This window comes from Argentina silus (assembly GCF_951799395.1).
Source record: "Argentina silus genome assembly, chromosome: 19".
In the NCBI taxonomy this organism is placed as follows: domain Eukaryota; kingdom Metazoa; phylum Chordata; class Actinopteri; order Argentiniformes; family Argentinidae; genus Argentina; species Argentina silus.
The window spans coordinates 3,994,989-4,014,988 of record NC_139673.1 but is presented as its reverse complement, the minus strand read 5'-3'; the positions used below and the strand labels follow the sequence as shown (position 1 = coordinate 4,014,988).

The 20,000-nt window shown below is 47.5% G+C and overlaps 2 protein-coding genes across 2 annotated transcripts in view; both read right to left on the bottom strand.

Annotated features, from left to right (window-relative positions):
* Positions 1-2,732, bottom strand: part of sh3gl3a (SH3-domain GRB2-like 3a) — a 21,677-nt gene extending 18,945 nt beyond the window's left edge. Inside the window, exon 1 of the mRNA XM_083691049.1 lies at positions 2,617-2,732. Coding sequence (XP_083547175.1) covers positions 2,617-2,661 — 45 coding nt within the window. The 5' untranslated portion in view covers positions 2,662-2,732. The remainder of the gene's footprint in view (positions 1-2,616) is intronic.
* Positions 2,733-6,830: 4,098 nt separating this feature from the next.
* bnc1 (basonuclin zinc finger protein 1) overlaps positions 6,831-20,000 on the bottom strand; it is a 17,288-nt gene continuing 4,118 nt past the window's right edge. The window contains exons 2-5 of the mRNA XM_083691302.1: positions 13,483-13,585; positions 12,916-13,151; positions 9,702-11,839; positions 6,831-9,503 (exon numbers count right to left, since the gene is read on the bottom strand). Of these exons, the coding sequence (XP_083547428.1) occupies positions 8,681-9,503; positions 9,702-11,839; positions 12,916-13,151; positions 13,483-13,585 (3,300 nt within the window). The 3' untranslated portion in view covers positions 6,831-8,680. The remainder of the gene's footprint in view (positions 9,504-9,701; positions 11,840-12,915; positions 13,152-13,482; positions 13,586-20,000) is intronic.

Sequence of the window (20,000 nt, the reverse complement as noted above, 5' to 3'; positions counted from 1 at the left end):
GTGTTGCCGTGGGCTGCTCTTTTTGGGGGGTAAAGGCTAGGCTACGGTGTGACACAATGTCAAACTGTTTGTTGACAAACGTTTGGTGTATTAAAATGAGTTACACTGACTCTGAAAAGAAGCTAGCTTGGTGTACAGTCCATGTACGGTTGGTGAGTTCACCCACCCACGACACAGAGGGAAACCAGCATGACAAAGAAGCAGAGCACAGAGTAGTGTCAGTTATTAAATTGGCTAATTTCTTTCATTCTGAAGAATGTTTAACTGCTCACCTTCTCAGACAATTGGTTCACCTTTTACAGTCAAGGAACGTGGACTTTAGACTGTAAACAGACAGAGTAGCTGATTGGAGAGGAGACACATCGGTGACAGGAGAATAGTAACCAGGCCGATTATCAGAGCAGAGATAGGAGAGGGGAGAGATAACAGTATTGTGTGTGTTGTTATAGTGTTATTGGAACAGGCTTTGGCCTGATTAAACAGGGTTGGCCTCCAATGGGTGTGGACTACACACACATGTTGATGGTACGATAAATACCTGGACACTACACAGACAGACAGAGAGACAGAGACACACGCACACGCACACGCACACGCACACGCACACGCACACGCACACACACACACACACACACACACACACACGTCTGCTTATTTATCTAGCTGAGGTTAATTCCATTCTGATGTCAATAACAGTGGAAAATGTTTCAGATTGAACTGGAATAACAGGAATTCGTTTTATGGCTTTGGTTCTATCCAGGACAGGAACAGGAGGAAAACACACTCTGGGTATGAAAACAACTAGGCTAGCTAGGAGATACAGAACAAATGTTCTGTTTATGTTCAGCCTGGCCACTGAACAAATGAATGACCACTGACTGTTGGTCCTATGTTATCAAAGCAAACTAGGTCACGTTTCGCCCTGAAAGCCATTGATATTTTGTCAATCAGTTGATTGCTGCTTAAAATCATGGGTTACAGTAAAAACTAGAAACAGAAAAGAGAGGATTAGACCCACCGATTTTCGGTCAGGCTCACACAAGCAGGCTAGGGTATTGCGTTGAATTATCACTGTATTTGATGTGAAATGTGAAATGTCACAGGCTGTGAGTGCGAGGCTATGTACATAGATTGAATTGCGCTAGTCTACGTGTCATCAGACCACCACAGACGCTATGATGACAGACGGCAGGAAATGTGTTGACATTTAGCAGACAATAGAATAACTCTACCCAACTGAATCAGTTATTAATGTTCACATTAAGCCACATGGCCCTGAGGGTCTACTGAATGAGAACCCTCTGCTGTGGTGACAAAAAGCGTCATTATTTTCATACAGTAGCATGGCCATTCGAATCCATAACATGAAGACTAGTGTATAATTAATCCTGGTCACAGCAGTGAGATTACGTCAGGTCAAACACTGGCGTCAGGCTGTCTTTTCTACATGACTAATTGCGTGGGGGGTGTTAGCATTAGCATGTTCCTGCACATGTACACGTTTGAAAAAGGTCACTGAATTCTTAATGAGAACATTAGAAGAATAGTTGTGCAACCAACATGTTTACACATGTTTGAACCAAACCTACGTGGATGGGGATTGGAATACATAGGGGGTTCATATACAGGTATACCGTTTAGCAACAATGCAAGTGAGTCTAGCAAGTATTGTATTGCACATATAAATATAACTAATACATTATATGTATATGGGAGTACATTTAATTGTATTGCATTGTGTTGTGTTGTGAAAATGTTACTGTGAATACAGTAGTCATTCAGGCATTGCTTTGCAATTGCACAGTTAAGGAGTTGAGCAGTTTTTTGTTTAGTTTTTTTTGGGGGGGATAAGGAGGAATAGTCACTTTTATTTATCATATGTACAAAATGCAGTTGTAAACAGTGCAATTAAATGCTTGTTAGTAAAGGGATAGGATAGAGTTGTTACAATGATGATACCTTGGGATGACAGGGACAGAAGGAGGCTAGCATGGGGAGGCAGAAAAAAAAAGAGTTGATAGATGATTAAGTCACAGAAAACCGAGGCTACTGTTCCCGGCAACTCTTTGGTGCAACCACACGCTGTCTAAAACTTGTCTTAAGGCCTGCTCAGATAGACGGTGACCAGCTGTCAGAGCGTTTTCCAAGATCTGAATTAGACAGCTTTGTGATGTGTTCTCCATTGTATGAGAGAGGCTTTGTTATTACCGTGGGGACCTCCCAGTGAATAGCGGCTTTGCACCAGCTTGCAAATGAATTATAAGATCTCACTAAATTGCATTCTGGAAATGTACAGGAACCTGCTGCACTTGCTACTAGTTGCTGCTTGCCTGCACAGACGGATATGTGTGTTTCACTATGCCCTACTCACACAGTAGCCCGCGCCCCATGAATTCCTGACAACCTCTGGGTGTCTGGGGCCACCAGATGGGCAACAACAATGTCGACTCGCTGGGGTTGATGGTGGAAGCCAGACGGGGATGGAGCTGAAGCTACGTTACGATTAGTTTGGCTGTATATATTTTAGGTAGCAGAGCAGCGTTGGATAATTATGCACATACACATCATGAAAAAAATGGCAGCTTTATTATGAAATAACGGGGCGCGTCTCCTTACCTGACTGGCTTTGTGGAACTGCTTCTTGAGCCCGGCCACGGACATCCTCAAAGCTGTATCAGTTCACTTTTAAGAGGCAGAAGATATGAGATAAAAAGGAAAAAAAATCAAACAATAACTGTGTCTACTCCGAAGTGCTCCCTTTCGCAGTGCTCCCTTTCGCCTCCGCTGGTTCTCGCTGCTGCCACTTGCCTCCTCGGTCGACAGCGGCGGCGGGCGCGTTGGAGGAGAGGTTTCCTGCATCTGAGAGATGTCGGCGCTTCTCAAACCCGATTGGTCCAAATCGCCAAGTTTATGTAAATGTTTTGTCGGGCGGAGAAAGCCCACGCTTGAAAACAGCACGGCAGAATAAAAGAAAGCGTGGGGGGTTGGGGGGGGGGGGGGGTTGTAATAGTTCACCATATGTATGTATATTTGTTTTAAATCTGGTCATAAATGATAAACTGATGGTTTCAATTGATACATTTATCGCTCTTTACATTTCTTAGATAACATTTCTCCAACAGCTATTCCCTGGAAATGTGTAGCCTGGTCTATCTGAACTTGATAAAGACCTCCACTCATTGGTTTATATGTCATAGGCCCCCCATATGACATTATTTTAGCAGTATGATCAAGCCATTCAGCAGGTGTTTGAAACCATAAGCATAAGCACGGGGGACAACTATTGTGTTACAGCGCCCTCTAGTGTTATTAAAGGTAAAATGCTGCAGTACCGAAAGTATGGGGATCTTACACAATTTAGCCTGCCTAGTTCCTGTAGGCTACAGTTTACACTGATATAGTCACAGCTTGTAACATTTCCAGGACACGCATGCACACACGCACGCACACACACACACACACACACACACACACACACACACACACACACACACACACACACTATAGGAGAACCCTTTAAAGAACCGTTTTTGGTTCCAATTCCACAGAGACGGCTTTTCGTTGCACTAAAGAACTGGGGTTCTACAAAACATAAAGCGGTTCTCTACAGGGACAGCCAAATAACCCTTTATGGTTGTAAGTAGTGCCTATCAAAGCTCTAAATGCCCATTAGGTAGGATCAAAAAGCTGTAGTGATTGTAGCCAAGTGTGCAGTCAAAACCACAGGGAGGTGCTATATTCCAAGAAAATGAGATAAATTCCTAACAAAGACTGTGAAACTCTAACACCAGGGGGCAGGCTTGGACTAGTTTTCAGATCATGAAACGATTACTCAACATCATCAACCTACATTTGGATGAAACAGTTGGGAGTTTAGACATAAGCCGATGCATAAGAACATAGTTGACACAGTTTAGCTGTAAGTGAGAGAAGGACAGAGTCCACCGATAGTACCAGCCTTCCCCTGTAAAGGACATGGTTTTATTGCCAGATATTAAGGTTAATGTTTCAAGGTACACCTGTAGACAAATAGGAGTGTAATGACTGCTTTACATCAATTATTATCTTTAAAGGGTTAATAACACATCTAGACCAAAGCCAGATACAGCTACTTAAAGGTTTATCAAATGTAAATAGCACAGTTCGTAATGTTTTCCATATGTTCCATTGTAGTTGTGATTTGTCAATGATTTGGATTGCATTAATGTAGTAGCCTACACAATGATAGGTCAAATAGGCAATTATAAATGCTCTGCAGCTGTATCACATAATGGATTATACATGCTGTACTATATGCCTAGGGGGTTAATATAAATTGTTTCTGTTCAATGAGACATTTTTAGAATACTTTTGCTCAATCCTCCCACTCACAGTCCACTTTCAGACTAAAAGGAATCCAGCGATCAGGTTTTAAGATGGTAGCCATGCCCACTCTCGCCCACCAGGACGTGTTTCAGCAGAAGAGGCAGCTGTAGAACTTTATAAAGTCAGAACCCCATTCAAATGCTGATCAGTTGATTGGATGGAGTGTTTGTTTCTTAATAAGTTCAATAAGTTGCTACTTCCTCTAGCTAGCATGCAATAAACACTGTATTTTATGTAAGATCTTTGTGTTCAATGACTAATGCGCACATAATATTTGTGTTCCTTCCTTTATTTGCACTTTTCCGTTGTCAGTAACCAGGGAACAGAGAATGATACTATCTCCGAGAGAGAGTGGGGTGATGTAAGTTGTCCAGAACTCAGAAACATTCCCCCTCCTTTCCCCCTCTTCCGCCCCCCTCCTCCTCCTCCTCCTCCTCAGCCCGTGAAGTATTAGGAGGAACAAAAGTCATCTGCTGTCCATCTGGCTGCTGGAGTGCCGGGGCGGTAATACCCCCTCGTATTCATCAGCTTCCCAAGCACCCGTGGACAATCCATTCTCTCCCCTGCCTTACCGTCCCCCCCCCCCCCCCTCCCCTCAACTTCTCCCCCTCCCCTCTCCCCCCTGCCTTGCCCACCTCCTCTTCCTCTCTCCCCCCATGCCTCCTACCCTCGTCCTCAGCCCAAGACTGAGAGGTGGGATCGGGTGTCAGTGCCCCAGAAAGACCCCTGTCCATGGAACATGTGGGGCTCAACAGCAGTGTTCCTATGGGTCTGCTGGTCTGCTGCAGTGGTGGGAATCTTGGCCTGCACTCATCCATTGTTTCTCAGGTGATGAGTGAGGGAAATATTATTGCAATGAAGTAAGGACACCGGAACCCTGATTTATGTTTTGGTTTTTTTAATAGTAAACAGAAGTTTTTATGCCAGTGAACAAAAGTTGTCATTCATTTTCACTTCATTAGGATACATATTTGTGGAGGCATACATCAGTGTGTGTGTGGGTTTTGGTGCACTTAAGTGCTACAGTTGGACAACTGTTTTACAGCATGACTCTAGTCTTCAACCACGACCCAGTATGAATTGGCAGCCATACTAGTGTGAGTGTGTGTTATAGCAAAAATAGCAAGAACATAGCAAGGAATCCATTACTACCATCTCTACGTCCACATAACCACCGCTTCAGCAGAACTCCCCTGACACTCCAAATGTCAAACACAAATCTTTAGCTTCAGCTGTTAACAGAATGTGGTGGGAGTTGAGCAAGCGGTCCACCTCAACAGTTCATGATTCTTCTATGGAATACTGTCGCCTACATACGCTGCAGCGGAGAGGGACTGAAATAACGGTCGCACACCCTCTCTGAGTGGTGCTATATTCCCACACCAGCGATAGAGGACCCAAGCACTTGTCAGAACAGGGCTTTTTTCACCAGCTAAGTGGTGAAGAACTGCTCAGGGTAGATGTAAATGTAAATGTGAGCGGTGGGTTGACTGTAGAATGGCGCGTTACGCAACACTTTCAGCCTCTGTTTCATGGCATTAACGCCGGCGGTAGCTTTAGCAGCGTTGCATAAGTGATCCGTCCTCCACGCTCCGTGGTGTAGGCCCGCTACTCCTACTGTCTCTCTGGTCCATTTACACTGGCGCCCTTTGACCCCTGCGCTGCGAGATGACAACGCTCAACACCTCTTCAATGATCCACACACACACACACACACACACACACACACGGTCTACAGTACACACACATTCATTTAGGTTTCCAGGGAACAAATTACTCTGGCTCAAAATGATGTTTCTCTGCACTGATATTAAAGACTGAGGAAATAGTCTGTAAACATATGTGTTGTTTAATACAGGTGTCATACATGTGATCTATCTGTGTTTGTTATTGTCTTCTGGGTGGATCAGGGGTCACACTGGGGTTAACCAGACCTGCCTGGTACAGACCACCGCCTGGTACAGACCACTCTCCGGCCCCAGGGGACTGGCTGGGGCTGGGGCTGAGAGGGGCTGGGGCCAGGGCTCTGGCTGGGGCTGGGGCTGGGGCCAGGGCTCTGGCTGGGGCTGGGGCTGGGGCTGGGGCTGGGGCTGGGGCTGGGGCTGGGGCTGGGGCTGGGACGATGCTTTTATAAGGTTTATAAGGATGCTTTTATAAGGTTGTTAAAGAGAAGAGATAAGAATTCCTGCTGCACACACACTTCCCTCTGCACATTTCTAATAAGCTTGGTAGATACGTGTGTGGGAGTAGTGACTGTCAGTGATAAGTAGCACCATAAAAAAAGTTTATAAAAAATAACTAGTGAGAGGTTTTAGCTCTGAAAAATGTTCATATTCTGGTATTATTTCTAGCAGCCATATTCATTGATTATACTACTAAATCTTTTGTTGTCTTTTCCTAATAAAACACATTTCTGAATTACAGTCGTCGTAAGAAATATCTAGAAAATACACCCAAAGCATGCAAACAGATATGGCTTTTTATTGAGTAGGAATGAATATTGTAACATTAAATCAAAAAACATGAACATCTATCAACATGTTGGTTTTTGCGCTTTTTACAAATCCATACAACTTCACAAAGAAATGGATCTTTTATCTAGCTCAATGTAATTAAATACACAATGAAAAATATATATGCAGAATACTGAGCAAACCAAAAAAACATTGTAAGTTATCAGAGAAATGTACTTTGGACATCTTTTTCAAAAAACATCTCTTAGGATGCAGAACATGTCCAGTAAAATGAGCAAACTTTATACAGTATACGTTTTTTGGTTTCTTTCAGATTACAAATTACTCTATTCACAAAATATACAATTCAATAAACATTTACTGTACGTACCAGATGTTTTGAGTGTGTGTAGACATTGGGCGCTGGATACAAACCTCTGTTTTTTTTTCTTGTTTTTTTTTTCTCAGTGTTTGACTTGTTCACAGTACAATATCATTTTTTCCAACGCTTGGAGACAGTGATTTCTTACCCAACTGCTCTCCTCTCGGTTGGTCTCTGTCGAGTGATTAGTGGACGTCCACAGATGTCATCTATCTATCTATCTGTAATCTAAGAGTCCTAAGCTTTGAACAAAAAGACCACTGACAATGTATAAAAGTTCTTCAAATAATTTAGAGTTGTTAGCTTTTTAAACAGAGCCCAAGTCTGAATACTGCTGTTTGCCTTGAGGTGTTTTTTCAGAGTGTTGAGAAGGCTGTTTAATACTGCATACCTCATGGACGACATGAGGGTTCGTTACGCGCCTCAAGTCAGGTCGAAGAGAAATCTTTGGTCAACATTAGCATTATGCAACAACCAGAACAGCAAGGACAGGAGGAACAGAATCACACATACAACACCAAACAATAACTTATTGACCAAGTTCACAACACTTAAAGGTTTTGTAACAAAGATTTTTTTAAAGACCACAGTCAAAATGAACATACGCCACACACATCTAGAACGTCACCGCTGCTTTTTGATTGGAACAATACGCATTAAACTCACAGGGAAAATGTAGACATCAAGTCGACAATATTTAACAAGAGCACCCAAAATATTTCACTTGTTACAGTTGATGACTGAAATATTGGACACCTGAACAGTACATGAGAAACAGACAGCTGATCTAGTCTGGACTTGAGTGGTTTAAACGGGACTATAAGGCAAAGCAATGGAACTATGTGTTTATAATTACTGCATAGAAATAAAAGAAGGAGGGGTTAAGATATCTCAAGATTATGCGTTCTTTAAAAACCATGACAACCAAGGCAGACCTAAGCAGGGCCTTTTCAGATAAGAGACACTTGAGAATCCACTTTGATTGTTCAGAATGTCAACAATGATGTTGCATCAGTGAATATCTGTGTGAAATTAGGCAACAAAAAGTTTGAGAAATATTAAAAGGAATGTCCAAAATTGCCAAACGATCTTGAACATGGAAGAATCCACTCAACATTCAGGGAGATGTACCGCACCATTTCCACAGACAAAGCAGACAGGTCTGCTGTAACAAAAGAATCCGTAGCCCACAGGGGAGGCTGGCGGAGGCAGAAGTCGCGCTTGTTTTTGATACCACTCCTCATTCCATTCCGTGCATTACAATGAGCCCGTCCTCCGATTTCTACCTCCACCAGCCTCCCCTGGACTAGCTCACTAAATACTAAACCCCCCTTCCCCCAAACGAAAACAACGACAGTATGAATGTATTCAAAAAGTGCTAACTGGCAAGCCTGTTTTTCATGTCAAATCAAGAGAGACAAATACAGTGGGTCAGGGAATGGGTCAGGGTCCTGTGGCGTGAAGCTGGGCCGGGCGGGCCCTACTCCTGGTCCAGAGCCAGCCCGGTGCCTGTGCTTACAGTCAGGTTCCTATGGAGGTTAGGGTTCTGGCTGTGTCGGTTCCTGCTGCGTACGGAAGAGAAGGTAGTGTCGCAGCCCGGAACCTTACACTTGTGCAGCAGTCGGAGGTGGACAGTCTTGTAGTGTGCTCTGAACGTGCCCTTGTTGCTGTAAACCTTCTGGCACACGTGACAGGTGATGGGAGAGCCGCCGCCGCTGACATGTAGCCCCCCCTGCAGCCCCCCCTGTCCCCCCCCCACACAGCCCAGGGTCCTCTCCCCCCCAAGCCCTAGCCCCTCCCCCACGGGGCCTCCTAGACCAATACCGTCACAGCTCTCGTCGCTGTCCTCCATTGGGAGAGGCTCCTCCTCTAGCCCCTCCCCCTCCTCGCTGCCAGCGCCATCTGAGTCCCAGGAGGAGCGGGCGCTGCCCCCGCCGCAAGGAGGCGCCGAGGAGGAGGTGCTCAGGTCCAGTACCGCCCCTTCCTCCATGCCGACTCCTCCTCCTCCCACCACCTCCCCTGAGGGAGACACCTCCAAGTTCTCTGCCATGTCGGCCATCTTGCTCATGGGGAAGACCAGACCCATGCGGTTGTGGCCTCTGAAGATGACCGAGGTCTGGCCCGTAGGGTCTCTCTGGTCTCTCTCTCTTTCCCTCTGGTCTCTCTCTCTCTGGTCCTGGCAGTAGTCTAGGCTGAGGGAGTCCCTGTCCCGACACAGCGAGGCGGGGGAGTAGAGTGAGTTGGGGGGGCCGTACGGGTCTTTGGTCAGCAGCTTGTGATGGAGGTTCAGATTTGAGCTGTGCCTGGAAGACAGACAGACACAAAATCGGAAAATAAGTTCATGACACTTCATCGCGTTACATTTGGTTGATGTAGATTACTCTCGACATATTTTGTTTCCGTGTCTCTTTCATGGTGTATCTACAGAGTGTAAATCAGTTAAATCAAAGTTAAATAAATGAATCTTAAATCTACACGTGTGCTTGCGGCCTCTCTCTCACCTGTCTCTGCTCCTGCGGGAGGGGAATGCGGCGTTGCAGCCGTCCACCGTGCACATGTGCATCTCCTTCAGATGGACGTTGCGGTAATGCATCTTCACGCTGTAGGGGTTCTTGAAGGTCTTGCTGCAGATCTCACAGTGGTGTGGCAGGTCGTCCCTGTCTGAACACACCCCCTCGGGGTCCGCGTGAGGCAGGGTCGCGTCACCGTAGTCCTCCAGACAGCCCTGGGGCGCGTCCTTCTCTCTCCCCGACAGTCTGAACAGACCTCCGTTAGTCACCCTGTGGTCACTCTCCTCATACTCAGAGTCACACAGCTTGTTGTCTGGCTGCTGGGAGCTCACGCAGTCCCCCTCCCCCTCCTCCCTCTCCCCCTCCTCCCTCTCTCCTGGTTCTCGGCAGAGGGAACGGTTCTCTATGTGGTCTCTGTGTTCTCCTCTGTGGGACAGGGAGTGGTTCTCTCTGTGGTTCTCCTTCACTCTGATGTCATAGGGGGAGGAGGCACAGGTGATGACACCTGTCTCTAACTGCCGGGGCCCCTCCCCCTCTCCCTCCCCCTCGCCCCTGCACATCTCCCTGTCCTGGCTGTGGTCTAACGACCGCTTTACCCCCTCTCTGTCTCTCTCTCTCTCCCCCACCAGGTACAATCCCCTCTCCTCCCTCTCTCTCTCCCTCATATGCCCTCCTCCTCTTCTCTCACACTCCTCTTTGTCCCTGCCCTGCAGAGGGCTCTCGTCCTCGGAGCTGCTGCCCTCCCCCATCCCCCCCTCCCTCTCCACCAACTCCTTCTCAATCTTGATGGGCATGCTGGATTTGCGGGACTTCTTCTTTGGTACGGGGTCGGCCATGCAGGCGTCCGCGGGGGCGGCGGTGGGTTTGAGGGGAACGGAGGAGGAGAGGAGGGGGAGGGAGGGCAGGGTGCCGGGGGTGTTGGCCAGCTCGGCGGGGGTCACCAGGCTGCGGTAGAAGGGCAGGACGGGCTGGACCGTCTTCAGGTTGGGGAAGAGGATGCCGCTCTGGCCCATGCTGGGGAAGCTGCTGTGGAGCTTGGTGGCGCTGGTGTCCACGTGGCTCACCATGTAGCTGGGCACCGACTTGTGGCTCTCGGGGGAGGACAGGGGGATGGAGGAGGGCCCGTAGTCGGAGTGCTTCTCCCCCTCGGAGCCCTCGTCCGCGGACAGGCTGCCGCGGATGTCCTTGTCGCGGTTGTTGCGGTTCATGGGCATGTGCAGGCGAGGGTTGGGGTTGGCGCTGTGGCGGTTGCGGCTGCGCAGGGAGCTGAAGACCATGTTGCAGCCGTCGATGGTGCACTTGTGTTTGATCTTCAGGTGCACGGCGTTGTAGTGGATCTTCAGCGTGCCCTTGTCGTAGAAGGTCTTGTCGCAGGCGCTGCAGTACACGCGGCCCTTCTTCAGACCACTCCCCACCCCTCCTCCTCCTCCGTTCCGGTCCAGGCAGCGCAGCTTGCTCTCGGGGGACATCTGCGTGAGGTCGGAGCTCATGGAGGGGGTGCAGGGCGTGGAGGGGCCGTCAGAGTAGTTATCGCTGGTGGGGAAGTCCTCTGCCTCCATCTTGGTTGTGGCAGAGAGGCCGTCCAGCGGGTTGTCCACGCCCCGGTCCAGGTCAGAGGTGAAGGAGGCCGAGCTGGAGCCCACCAGGCTGCTCTCGATGGGGGGGTGTGGGTGGGGCAGGGGGAGGGGGCCGTCCATGTCCTGCCCCTGTCCCGCTTCGTCCCGCCTCTGGCTCTGCTGGTCCATCTGGCCGTGGAGCCCCGGCTGTGGCAGCGCCCCCGGTGGCGAGCCCAGGAGTGGCGCGGGGACGGAGCCCAGCAGCTGGAAGGGCAACATGAAGGCCATGCTGTTGATGAAGTTCTCAAAGTGGTGCACGTTGGTGCCGCTCAGCTTCTCCACCTTGGGGGTGACGGTGTTGGGGGTGTGCGTGGTGCTCCGCTCGATGAAGGTGCGGATGTCTGAGTTGGTGCGGGTGCTGGGCACCAGGACGGCTTGGCCCTCCTTGTCCTGCAGGGCCATCAGCTCCACGATGGACTTGGTCTCCCCGAAACGCAGGAACTGCTGCAGGGTCGCTATCTCCTCCTCAAACGTCATTATAGCCCAGCGGTCCAATACCTTACCAGCTACGTCCTACAGACAGAGAGAGAGAGAGAGAGAGAGAGAGAGAGGTTGAGAGAGAGAGAGAGAGAGAGATTTCATCATTAGAAATCTCTCCTGGGCTGCTTTTACATATTCGTATGTAAATATGACGTACCTTATATAACCCACGACTGGCGCTATTTTCTAAATAAAGGAGTCAGATGTAGCGTTAATGTAAGCAGGCACTAGACAACCCAGTGAGTCCTCATTACACCAGCTCTCCGTTTCATCTCTACCGATCTTCATTTAAATCATGTGGATTCTCCCTCTCCCCAACAGCATCAGCGGAGAGAGGACACACACACACACACGTTACGGACGGGCACACCACGCCACACAGCACCACACACACACAACACACGCACAACACACGCACAACACACACACAACACACACACAACACACACACAACACACACACAACACACAACACACACACACATAACACACACACCAGGGTGGGGAGATCAGAGAAGGCAGAATGAGAGGGGGCTTCACATTGATCAAGTAGGGCCTCTCCCCAGCCCAGCAGTAATCACATATGAGTTCAGGCGTCTTTGAAAGTCAGGAGCAGCTTCATGCTGTAACCATGATTAATATTTCATCACACGGCATTCGTTTGGGAGCCTGTCGAGGATTCTGTCTCTACGTTAGCCATTAGAGGAGCTAACATGAATTAAACGCAGCCCCAACCTGAATACTTGATGAAGTACTAATCGAAGAGAACCATGGCCGATGCTGTGTTGACTATTTGGCTTGGCTGCGGGTCGAGAGGAAAACTGGGACAAAAATTATATTTACAAATCTCTCCCCCCCCCCCCATCAGTCAGGAGACCTCCCAGAGTATGGCCCCGAGCTCAGAGGTTCCGAGCAAGGTTCCTAGAGAGATGCTGTCCTTCATTAATCTCTCTCTCTCTCTCTCCCTCTCTCTCCCTCTCTCTCCGTCCTCCTCACCTCCCTCCTATTGGTCTCCTCCATCATCTCCCCCCGTCCTCCACCTCGCCTCTCTCCTCTCCGTGCACACACACACACACACACACACACACACACACACACACACTTCCTCACCTGTAGTACATATCCTCGTATGTAGTCTTGCAGCGTCCAGTCGAGGGCGTTGAGTATCTGTATGACCTCTTCTTGTTTGAGGACAGAGAAGAGTCTGTCCAGCAAGATCTTCAGCCTGACGGGGATGGCCTGGGTCCCGTAGAGCATCAGGCTGCAGATGTCAAACACCACGTTGGAGTGGACGATCTCCACCTGACTGCCCTGGTACATGTGGTGCACCTTCAGCTTACTCAACGCTGTACGGGGAGAGGACACACTTCATTACTTCATCCACAATGAAACGCGGTGTAAAGAGGACATCAATATTCTAGAGGTTAAACAGATGGCACATCCCTTTGGAATAGTAAAACATATTTTTCCACTATTGGTGCTATTTAGCGGAAGCAGAGCCCTTGGAAGAGTGAGTGCTTATGAGTCATTTGATCCACTTAAATCAGTCAAATATGTTTTTCAGCTGGACACATGCAAAAACACACCGTGTAATATCATAATAAACGCGCAAGCGTAACGCAATTGTTTTTATATGATTAGACCAGAGAAATCAAACACCGTCGGTGCTTAGCTTACCGTGTGCTACCCAGCCATGCTTACAGTGTTCACACTGCCTCCTCTTCAGCTTCCCAGGTTTGAAACTGTCACAGTTACAGTTGACCAGGGTGCAGCAGATAGCCTGTCCCAAACACAAACACAAACCATCAACCGACATACAACATACGGTACATTTTGCAACCGTTTTTTCAGGCAGTTTAGCAATTTAAAAGATTTGTGTCAAGGTCCGTGGTCAGTTATTCGACAGAGGCGTCGAAGACGCACAGATTTGCGGTCACGGATCAGTGCCTACAGAGGAAAGAAGATGAGGAAAGGAGGTGAGGAAAGGTGGCGAGGAAAGGAGATGAGGAAATTCGGTGAGGAGATACTTTAAGACTGTTGGAGCTCATCCCCTGTGTTTCCCAATGTAGTCATAGGAAAATGCAACTGCAATCCTTAAACAACAGAACAAACAAGAGATTCATCTGATGAAGGGACTAATGCTCAATCCCATAGAAGACAGTCTCCATCCATCATTCAGTCCTGTACAGTGCATCTCACCTACAACCCAGGAGAACAGATCTTCTGTGTTTCAGAGGGGAAAATGTCATATTTTGTACATGAAGAAATCCATAACATTACCCCTCCCCAGGAAAACGAGAGATTGCCTACAGTTATTTGCTGTCTACCTTTGTGGAAAACCATCCCTGCTCTGCCCTATAAGCGCGTGTGTGTGTGTGTGTGTGTGTGTGTGTGATCTCCCAACAGAGAGAGGGTGACGGACCTCATTGTGTAGGCCACCAGCCAGCCTGATCCCTGTGCTCACACACACACACACACACACACACACACACACACACACACTCTGCAAGGCTGGCTGCTCTCCCCACTCTCCAGTAACAACAGAGCCCTGTTGGACACTAACAACAACCCCTGTACCACCTACACCATCTCAGCCAATCAAAGCCTCAGGCAGGCACACAGACACACAGACACACACACACACACACACGCCACTAATGGCACTTATCTCTCAGAACAAACACTAAACAGAGAGAGAAAGAGAGAGAGAGGGAGGAAGACAGAGTGACTGAAGCTTGCCGCTGATGCTGTGTGCTTCCTGTTTATCGTACAGTGCAGTCTATCCAGTACCAGTGTTAAGTGGTGTTAGGTGAGACAGAGCTCTCCTGACCAGACCAGCAGTCATTAAGGAGAGGGGATGAGAGGAGGAAGGATATGAAAGTGAGGAAAGGAGGCTGTTTTGTTTCCTTCAGCTCAAAGCGATGCTGGGGACCCCAGAGGACCAGGGGACCAGGGCTTCCTGGCAGAGTTCTTATAGACAACATAACCTGTCAATCATCATCGGCCAGTGTGTCGGGAACCCGTAGAGCTCGTAAGGGGTTGGTCTGAATGGTGTTGCAGCATAGAGCAGAGGCAGAGAACACACACAGCAGCCTGGGTGTTGAATAATGCTGTTGATGGATTGGTTTGACAAAACAGCAACGCATAAATCGCAGCAGCAGATTAGTTTTCTCGGGGTGAGATGAGAGCGTGTTCAGAACGACTGCAACGTCAACGTAGCCTGAACGAACGTTTTTTTTTTTTTTTCGAAAACAGAAACGAACCAATTAAATACAATTACATGCAACGGACAACCCAGGGAGCCCCATCCGACTTGTGATCAAAGCCAGCGTTGTTACCGCTACATGCTAACCCACAGAGCAGCGTGGCACCTCTCTCCCTTGACATCTATAATGCATGATCAGAGGGCTTTAGCATACACGAGCAGCATGCCGAACGGTTAGCGCTAGCGCTCATGTAGCGAACTCTCTCGACAGGGAAGGGGAGGGGACCCGGACCCCCCCCACCACCCCCATCCATCCTCCCCTCTCACTTAGTCAATCACTTTGTTCATCTCTGGAGGAAGCAGCTGTCCCTTTCCGCAGATCTGGGATCAGATTACCCTACTCCCGATTTGTAACCTCAATACTGGGAGGATGGAGAGATATCTGGCCCTATGCCAGGGTCTGAGGGGAACTTATACCTAACTCCTGATCAGTCACACGCTGGCCCACAAACTCCATCTAAAATATGGAGAATTTCAGTAGTAGTCATAATCCTGTTTCCCCAAAAAGCTGTCCTCTTCCTTCCTCATGGCCTAGTTTCCTTCTTGTCACCTTCCTCCTGATGCTGTAGGTGGGCATTTAATCGGTGAGAGAAGAATGGCAGAAGTTAGGTGGACATCGGCCCTATATTGACTCAGCCGTTTTAGGAATACAAAGGTGAACCCCCCCTCCCTCCCTCCCTCTCGTTTCTTATTATTTTCCTTCCCCCCCCCCCCCCCCTTCCTCTTCTTTCCTTTCTTCCCCTTCCATTCTCTTCCCTTCCTCCTCTCTCCTTCCCTTTCTTTCCTCTCCTCCTCTCTCCTCTCCTTCCTCCCCTCGCTCCAGCCGGGCAGCACCTGATTCTCATCTGGTGGACTGTATCGACGTGTAAGAACCTCTGGTCGTCTCTGGGCAGAGTAATCCCATCATTACAGGGCACAGAATGAACATGGCCCAATTACGCTTAATCCCATCCCGTCACACACACACACACCGGTCCCTCTCCTGTTCGCTCTAATATACATCTCAATCAGTCCCTCTAGACACTCACAGGGCCAGAGCATTCCTCACACACACACACACACACACACACACACACACACGCACACACACACACAGTTGTGCAAGTGCGCGCACACACACACACACAAACACACACACACACACACACACATACACACACACACACACACATACACACACATACACATACACATACACACACATACACACACACACACATACACCTCTGCTCAGAGCTCCCTGTTGTTTATCTTAATTAGCTATTCATTTCAAGTCCCTGTGAAAAGAAATAAAATGTCATCTTGACACGCCACCACTGGGGACACCAGCTCTAGGTGACTGTGGTGGCCATGACCGACCCACCGACCGACCGACCGAGAACACTCTCTGATCACTCAGGCCTTTAGTTGTCAGAATTTTTTTTTTTTAAAAAGGGTGTGTACAATTATACACTGACTCTGGTTTTATTCTATTTATTTATACCCAAGAATTGTGAGGCGATCAGAGACACACCAGCGCACAGTACACACTTTTTCAGACACATACATCGTTATTATATTCAACATCACTCGTTTTTTTTTTTTTTTAATTATAACAAAATCACTACTGGACAGCAGAAGGTGTCGTCTGCCGCTCACCTCAATGACAATAGCAAGGACGTCCATACAGACTCAGAATGGAAACTCTGAAAGCAACTCTGAATGCTTTCATCACGGCCTCCTACACTGGCTGGAAAGACGACTCTGAGAGAGTCTCAACGTCATGAAAATCTTGTTCATAGAATATCAAATGAACTGCCTAATTTCAATGCCTATCCACTGCATGTTAATATGAGTCTGGGCTAAAGGACATCACTCGTTAATCAAATAACAAAACGATAGTAAACAGTTTACTAATGAATTTCGATATGTAGAAATCTCTACGTCGGTTTCTAAAATTGCTCAATCGGACTGGAAACCGTCCCCACAAAACGTCTCCTGTGTGATTAGATGAACTAACGCCGTATAGCACTAAACAACGACCAGTGAGTGAACAAGACGCTGAATATCACCGTCAAATCGTTGCCGGGTGCGGAAAGGAAGTTCCCCAGAGGCAGATCTCCTTCCGTCTGCACTGTGTTCACCATGCCGTCACTCTGCTCCTGGGTGGACTGATCCGCAGCCAGAGGTACGAGACGCAGATGTCTGCAAGGTGTCTCTCGCCTGCTTTCCCTCTCTCTACCTTTCTCTCTCTCTCTCTCTCAAATTCTTCCTCCCTCTTTCCTTCTTTCTTCCTTTTTTCTTTCTTTCTCTCCCTCTGATTTTCTCTTCATCTTCCTGACCCTCTCTGTCTCTGGGGGTGAATCTAGCCTCCCCTTGAGGTCTCTCTCTCTCTCTCTCTCTGCTTTCTTACCTGCTAAAACAAAGGAAATCTTTCTCTTGCTCTCTTCATTGGCTGGACTGACATCGACAGCTACCCCTGCACTGGATCACTCCTGACTAACTCAGCTAAAGGTTAGTTCAGAATGACTGCAACAATAAATGGAGGCCAATTGGACATAACCTTCCCATTTCAAAACCAAGATGGAAAAAAAAAAAATAAGACCACTGTTTATTGCACAATAACAGCGGTCTATTGTAAATTCCCCCCTATCTGTCTCTGTCTCCCCCCCTCCCTCCCTCTTCTCCCCCCCCCCTGCCCCCCTCCCTCCCTCTTCTCCCCCCCCCCTCACTCTCTCCATTTGTTACAATTAAACGCTGCTTAGCTGAGAGAGAGTCCAGTTATGTGGGAGGGAGGGCCTGGCCAGGACAGAGTGGAAAGGCTGGGGGAGGCAGAGGGGAGGCAGGGGGAGGTAGGGGGGAGGCAGGGGAGGCTGAGAAAGCAAGAGCAGCGTACCATGATGCTCCAAACCTAAGTGATAACATGCATCTGGAGGAGTGTGTGTGTGTGTGTGTGTGTGTGTGTGTGCGTGCGTGTGTGCGTGTGTGTGCGTGCGTGCGTGTAGGGAAATACCTTTCCGCACAGACTCAAACAGAGGGGAGGACACGCATGAACAAAAACACAGACCACATATCATAAAGGGGCGGATCAGTATACACTAGCTTGGTGCTGCGCCTCGGTGCATAACGCTTGCAACCACATGTCTGTTATATTAGCAAGTGTGGAAAACACATTTATGATATGCGGCCTTGTATGTGCGTTGGCAATTCTCAGCTTCGTCCAAACGACGGTGCAGGCTACGTTCACTGTGAGCGGGTGAATAAAACACACTGGCGTGTGGAGCCATTCAGGAACAGAGACGCAGCGTGTGTTTAAGGCTGTCCGGTGATGTTTGTCAGTTATGTAGCGTCTGGCACGGCTACTTCTGGAACATTGTCTCCCGCCACCATTGGGTCTCAGCCATAACATCCTTGACAAAAAAATTAAAATGGTCTCCTCTCTGGCTCTTAAAATAAATCCCCCCCATATGTCCATAACATCCATGCTAGTTTATAGACTCAACAGCAGAGCTGCTTAGGCAAAGATGCTGACCAGGGGAGAACAGCTGCCGGGCGACAGAGGAGAGGGACTGGCCTTGTTGGGATAATGGAGTGTAAAGCAAATCAATTAGGAGCCCAGACACACTAGGAGACCATCACAGCGGATGCCAGGAGTGCCCAGACTGAAATTTATTAATAATAATAATAATAATCCCACTGCATTCTACTGTCTTGATACTATAGGCAAAATGGTGGGATGTCAAATGATACGATCAGTCGTTAAACAGTTACCAGGCTAATTACTGTGCTGGGAAGAGGAAGTGATGCTCTTCTGACAGGAAGCATAACCTGGGAGTTCAGAGCGTTTTCGTGTGGACGTGTTTGTTTGTTTCTGAGTGTGTGCTTTATATGACTGGGCAGATTTAAACTGTTATAGAGGATTTTGTTAATGTCGTTAATTTATTTATTTATTTATTTTAATGTTATTTATCGTTTCATATCTCAGGTATCTGGTCATCACTTTGTCTCCCTTCAAGAACAGATTTTATCTCAATGAGATTAACCTGGATAAATATAGATTACATAAAAAGTAGGAATCTAACCATCAATAATAATTTTAAAAATCGAACATAATGAATTATAATAATAATCATAATGAGTTATTTTGAAAGTTAGTGTGGATGAATATAAATCAGCAATCTGTGTGTCAAGAAAGACCCTTGTGAGTCACACTTACTTGACTGTTGAAAGAAAATGACAAGCATATCAACAGATATTAATGACAGCTTAATAAAAAATATATATTGTGGCCTTGCTTACAAATAAATAGAGAGAGAGATAAAACATACATAAAATAAACGGATACAAGAAGAATATTTATTTGCGGTTATAATTTTTTTTAAATCCCTCCCTTAATTTTTTTATATCAATAACAGATAAACACCTTCGACTGACTTGTAGCAGATTGATCACGTATTCTAGCATGAATATGTTTAAAATGATGAGCTCGATAGATAGACACACTGTTATAACACTGTTATAACCGATCACGCTGCATATCAACATTTGATAATCACCACCAATAGTCCATGAAACCATTATCTATTACAACATTTCTTTACAGCTATTTCAGAACAAATGTGTAGATCTGTTCCACCACGTCAGAGCTTATCCAAGCCAGAAGCATGTATAGGATACACCCAGCAGAGACAGGAACCAAGCCCTCCTCCAGAACTCTCTAACAGAAGCAGACACTCTGGATGATGGACAGATGGACAGCGCCGTCACAGAGGTGTCTACACCTAAAAGTCCTAAACCACAGGCCAACGGTAGGAGCCAAAACCAGCAACATGTACACATCGCTTACAGAGGACTTCTGGCTAGAAGGTATCTGTGTGTGTGTGTGTGTGTGTGTGTGTGTGTGTGTGTGTGTGTGTGTGTGTGTGTGTGTGCATCTGTGTGTGCGTGTGTG